Here is a 6,489-nt window from a genome sequence, read left to right on the forward strand (position 1 = left end):
CTTTGTTAATATGGTTATTATCACTAGGCTTACAAATGGCCTGAAACACATTTTGTTGTTGATAATGAGGTCTGGGACTGCTTTAATAGATTTACCTTAAAGAATAAGGCATTCTAAGTAGAAACCACTTTATGCGTAATGCCCCCACGCATGTTTCCAAACACACCGTACCAAAGAACAAATTCAGGTAAGAAAAAAAATGACGAATGCCGAAATGTTCGTGGAAACGTTCGTAAGTACACTTTAAGATCAAATCTGATCGTACGCACGTTTCGTGAATGAGGCCCAAATTGTCCCTGTCCCTGTCAATGACCTCACAGCCAGTGTAGAAAAGGTTACTTTCTATATTGAATGTACAATGGTGCTTTCTATAATGGATTTCACTTTCTATGGTCTGTGACGTCAGTTCTTGTGGGCATATAAGACACTGATTCAAAGTTCACAATGACACCCATCATTGCCAGCAAAGATAAGTCTGCTGCAATGACTGTCAATAGTGCGCCAGTCTCCAAGCAGCTTAGCGGAAGCTCTCGTCTCGTCTTCCCTTCCTAAGCCTCCATGGGGGCCGTGTGGTGAACTGGCAGCCACAACTCCTTTCATCCACACTGAGAGAGCAGAATAAAGTTCAGAGGAATTACAATAATCTGCCCAGTTACACTCGGAGTAGCAGGAATAAGCACCATTACTGCATCAGTCTCACAAATGTTCATAGAATTTCCAATGTGACTTGGACGAATCTGCATGGCTAAAGATGCTGTGGAGTCTGGAGGCCTGTATCACCTAACTCAAAACTCACAGTCATTCAGTTGGAGGTGGAGTGTCCAGGTCACTGTGACAGTAGATGTTGAGGGAGGGGAGAGTGGCTGTGGCCGATTTGGATCCCTAGCCACTTACTAGTTCACTACTGTGTGTGTCAGCCATTTTTGCTTAGTGTCCGATTGCACAGGGAAAATTGTGGCCTACGTTTAAGGACAAGATAGATGAGTGAAAATGTCTCAGGTGCGTAAATTCAAAAACTCAAAGCATAGAAGATCAAAAAGAATTTGCACACTGTAAAGGTAAAAAACCAACCGAAACGTTTTCTGTTTGTGCACTTTTATTTTGTGTAATTAATTTTGGCATTTTTTGCATCAGCTGGCCTCTTTTTGTGTTGTTACACCTGTAGTGTGCAAATTCTTTTTGATCTTCTATGCTCTATGTTTAAGGACAATTTTTCGTACAATGCAATGTGATTTCTAGTAAACGACCCTGGTCAATGTTTGGGCCAAATGGACAATAATGCATTTCACCCTGACTTTGGATGTAGCTACCAGCAATGGTGTCCCACAGCTTGTGTAACAGCTGGATGCAGATCAATGGTAATCCAATAGTGTCCGAATCCAGATCCATCACTTATTGATTTCCGAATACCTAGCACCCTATCTAGGATCTCTCTATCTAGTGCAACGCTCATTAGCGACTAGCGATCCAAATCGGTCAGAGCCTGTGTCTGCTTTACTTCCTCCTCCAAGATTTTCCCAGCAGTTTCCCAGATTACACGCTTGTTTCCCAGCAATTCCCAGATCACAAGCTTGTTCCCCTAATCCAGAGCTGGTTAATCATGTGCCACAGAGGGCCAGGAGTCTGCAGGTTTCCATTCCAACCAGAGACCCTGCCAGGTGATTTCACTGATTAGTTCCTCCTCTGTAGTTGAAGGTGTGTTAATCAGTGAAATCAGCAGCTATAGTCTTTGGTTGGAACGAAAACCCTGTAGACTCCTGGCTCTCCATGGTACATAATTTTCCAGCCCTGCTCCAATCAGTAGGCTAGTAATCCAAATACTACTCCACCATGGCACTGTGACTGGAAGTGCTTGGCAGAGTAGTCTGTGTAACGGAACAGATTTAATTCACTCAGCATGTTCAGATGGTTAAAAGTTTAGGATGCAGTGGCAGACGTCCACTAAATGCTTGTTTATGTTCCATGAGAATGTTTGTGGCCGTTCTTTCACAGCTACAAATGATTCGGTTTAATTCTGGAAGAGAAATGAATTGCATGAAAGTGAAGCCTCCCCTCTCATTAAAGTCTGTGAAATGGCCTGCCACTATTGTGAATTGCCATTAAATCCGCCAAAGCCAAAGTGATTCGGACTTTAGAGAGGGAGAGGAGTAATTAAAAACACACGCATGTCTCCTAAGCATATCGAAAATGATTATGAGCGGTTTTAGATGCAGATGTCTTTTCGCACGCATTCTTCTGCATTAACAGCCATTGTTCATTAGGCCCATGTGGTGCAGTAGTGTAATAATTGTCTCGCCTATGCACCATTCATATGCTTCTAATTGGATAATTTGTATTAATCTCTATGAAAAATGCTGAATATTAAAAATCTCCTCTGTTCCATTAATTACAACAGGAAGCGTGACTAAAAAATATTATGCAAATCTGGAAAAGTAATACAAGGAAACAATATATCAATGAATCCAACCTTGTGGACATGACTGTCCGCTTGAATGATATGCATTTTGTTTGTGCAATTCTACAGTCTCATGAAAAACATGTGTGATCAAACTGTTATCCAGTAAAAGACCTTAAACCCACGTTGAATGATAGTGAGTGACAGTGCTACAGCGCACCACAGGACAAAAGGCTTAAAACCAACACATTTCGAAGAACCCCTGAAGCTGTGCAGCTAAAAATAAAAACAGGGCTAACTCCCTGATGCAGAACACCTGTCCTAGACACTGTTTAGCCCGGACTCCTTTTTTTATTTGCCTGTCCCAACCATTCAAGAGGAAGCACATCTGAACTCAGTACGAGAAGCAAAAGACTAACACGACCATTTCATCTTGAAAAAAAACACCTTAAAATATTAAGTTGTAGAAGATCCACTCCCTTGAATGACTAATGCCCTTTCCATGAACAGAGCCTCTGTCATGACTACACTCCGCAGAGCTTGGAATGGACAAAAAACATCCTTGAGCAACAGAGATGGGAATCGGCAGCGCAGGGCGGAGCGGAGCGGGGGGAACGAGCCATCGAGGATTCTTCAACCATCCGCTATGAGGCAAACCAACTCCGGGGGAAACTGATTAGTCTGGCTCTCACAACTGCAGGGAACACCGCGATTGGCTGTGAGAGCTCATTTGCATGCTCCTCTCATCTCCAACTGACTCTCAGGAAGCACCAGTGGATAAGGTCACCGGTGTCAGTCTGCCTGTGTGCCAGCTAAGAATGTAAACAGATGAAACAGACAACAGTCCTTTAAGCGAGTGCAGGGGGAGCCCGTGTTCTTGATCATCTAGTCAATCATGACCTCAGAGGTGATGAAGGGCAGGTCTGTCGTCAGATAATGGGTCACTTGAAAAGTCACGTGACATGAGTGCATACATTTTTAGTATGGGTGGCCCATGCTCTACCCATGACCTGAACAGGATCACACATGTCCTATTATGGAGGGTTAATTGTTCACTGTACCTCCTCGACCTGCAGTGACTGTACCTAACAGACAAATTCCTGTTTATTTATTGTATTTGGTGATGGAAATGATTCAAATTCTGACTGGAATTAGATTGCTCTGATGACTATTCAATTATATGATTTACAGTGTTTCCATTCTAGACTGAATGTTGTATTTCATTGTTGTCAATATCAACTTTTCAGGACCAAAGTAGAACAGCCCTATTTTTGGATTGATGATTATGCATTTTTGACATTATTCTATGGGGTTTGACATGGTTTGATAAGCCCAAGAAGTTGAATTTTCTCAACCCATAGAGAAACATGTAATCATTCAGTTGAAATGAAAACATGAAAATCACCAAAATAGGACATGCTGTATGAAGTTTTCACCTGAGCAATGATTTGCTGAATGGGTTGCGCTTAAATGTTATGTCAACGAGTTGAATGCAGAATGTTGTATTGCATTTAGACCTTTTAAAGTGGTGGAACGCAGCGATAAGAATGAAGGACCTGGACATTGTAACTTCAGTAAATGGGACTCCAAGGTTTATTTAAAATTGATCAAATTGGGTTGTTGCAGCAGCAAAATAGTCAAAGTAATAGCAAATGGGGATTTTAAACATAATGCACCCGGCAAGCCCAACATGTCAAGAACATATTAAGTAGAAATGTATGAATGAAAAGTATGAAAAATATGAATTAAAAGCATTGTCAGCGTGTGCAAAATAGCAGCAGTAGCACATACTCTGACAAAGAAAAAATGAATACAACATTAACATATACCAAAAAGGAATATATCCAGTATGAAATAAGTGAAAAATTATAAAAAATATCAAGATATATGCAGTATACTGTATTTCAAATTATATATGCAAATAACCAAAAAGGGAAACAGAGGTTACTGGGGAAGAGGCATGTCTACCACCAACAGTGATCACAGTAAAACCAAATAACAGTCCACCAACCACTTTCACTCTCTTTGTCTCCCTGTTTTGCTGTTTATACTGCCTGTGTTATGTTCTTAGTGCATATTGAGGATAATCTACTGGGCTGATGAACGTTTTACAGTTTGTTTTGATATAATGCTTTACAGAACGCCGCACACGACTGGAGACGGCCTCCTTTTTCATCCTACAGTGGCATTAAATGTCTCAATGCCATCTGGAGCCGGGAGAATAAAAACTCTCCTTTTAAAGATGCCCATTTTAATTGGTAAATATTTACTCGCAGGAGCTCTCGGTGGGCACGCACACGACTTCTAATGAAGCACTTTAAAGCCTATGGGTTTCTCGCTGCTTCCTTTGAGTGTGATTCCAGACAAACGCTACCTGGGGTTGAACTGTTGATAATGGTTGATAAAGGGCAATGAAACACGGTGCTGAACACCGCGCTGAGCATGCAGTGCATAAAAACCGCACCAGTACAATTACCCTGTCACTGTAACGCTGATCTTTCCTCCGTGTCTGTGTGTACTGTTTTGTGTGTGTGCTTGTGTGTGTGTGTGTGTTTGTGTGCTCGTATGCATGCGTGCAGGAGTTTATGTGTGTGTGTCTGTGTGTGGTTGTGTGGACATATGACTGCATGTGTGTGCTCGTATTTGTATGTAAGAGTGCGTGTGTGTTTGCGCATTTACATGCTTGTGAGTGTCTTTGTGTGTGCTAGTGTGTGTGTGTATTCTTGTGTGTGTATATGGAAGTGTGTGTGTGTATGCTCGTGTGTGTACGTATGACTACGTGTGTGTGCACAAGTGCATTTGTCTGCACGCCTGCATGTGCCTGTCTGTCCAAATGTGTCTCAAAGCTTTGTGTGCATACTAGTGTCTGTGTGCGCGTGTGTGTCTGGTGTTGTGCAACTGTATTTACTTGTGTGTATGCCTCTGCAGGTCTGTTTATCTGATTGTGTCTCCAAGCCGCGTGTGTCTAAGCTTGTGCGTGAACACCGGACTGTATGCGAGTGCATGCATCCTAATACGTCCACACCGGGTCTACGTGTCCATTAATCTCTGCAGCAGCAGCGGTGCGTTGCCTTGCACACACCGCACTCTATCCCTGACCCAGTATGTTGTGCGATCCTGCCTACAGCCTCATTCGTCTCCATCAGGGGACAGTCGAGGTTGAGACTCACCAAAGCGCAGTACGTTTCTGGCGGATCTCCACATGTGATGTTTGGGGGGTCGAGGGCCACTCGCAGGTACTTTGTCATATCGGTAGCTTCCGGCTGGCAGGCCATGTAGTCCCACGCCAGGCCCTCCTCTGTGTAGATCTGGGACTTACATACGTCATAGTGTCCCCAGGCTGCCGGGTAATGCTGCATGGCATGTGCCACGCTGGTATATGCAGCTTGCAGAGTGAACAGTACAGGCCAAAGCATCGCTGCTCTCCTTTTGTGTGTCTGCCGTGTGTAAATGTTTTTTTTTGTCTTTGCAGCAGCTGCTCAGTTACGAAAATGACAATATAGCGGAGAATGTTCTAAATTAACCAGAGCTTCAGAAGGTGCAATGGAGCATCTGGGAACTGTGGCAGCATCTTGCTAGTTGTGTGTTAGCAGCTTCAGGCTACTGTTAGTGCCCTCATTCAGTTCTTTGTGTGTGACTGGGTTTCAGCTTCGATTGCTGCCACTTCTGCCTGGCTGATGAGGTGTGTCAACAAGTGAGCGTCTTCGGAAGTGTTGGGTGTTGATGAAAAGGTCGGCAAGCGGTCAGATGTGATGTGAAGGGGGCAGGAGTGGCACTCACTCCTCATAAGTCAGTGGCTGTCAGATGTCTTAGCTTGATCTCCTGTCAGTCATGGTTTTCGCCATGGGCAGCATCCTAAAGGACAGAAGGAAAACAGATTTTCAGACTCACACGCACATTTGAAATGCTGTTTTCAAATATTAACAGAGATTCAACATGGTTTAAGGACATTTAAATAGATAAGTAGTTACATTCTGACTCTACCTCATAGCCTGGGTAGCTATTACCACACACGCATATGCACGTACGTGCACGCACACATGCACACACACAAACACATTTGAAATGCTGTACTATATCATCAATATTGACAG

General features: G+C 43.2%; 1 protein-coding gene across 1 annotated transcript in view; it reads right to left on the minus strand.

Annotated features, from left to right (window-relative positions):
* LOC139924068 (netrin-G1-like) overlaps positions 1–5,811 on the minus strand; it is a 45,576-nt gene extending 39,765 nt beyond the window's left edge. The window contains exon 1 of the mRNA XM_071914994.2: positions 5,566–5,811. Within this exon, the coding sequence (XP_071771095.1) occupies positions 5,566–5,811 (246 nt within the window). The remainder of the gene's footprint in view (positions 1–5,565) is intronic.
* Between the last annotated feature and the right edge of the window lie 678 nt (positions 5,812–6,489).

Source organism: Centroberyx gerrardi, chromosome 13 (genome assembly GCF_048128805.1).
Source record: "Centroberyx gerrardi isolate f3 chromosome 13, fCenGer3.hap1.cur.20231027, whole genome shotgun sequence".
In the NCBI taxonomy this organism is placed as follows: Eukaryota; Metazoa; Chordata; class Actinopteri; order Beryciformes; family Berycidae; genus Centroberyx; species Centroberyx gerrardi.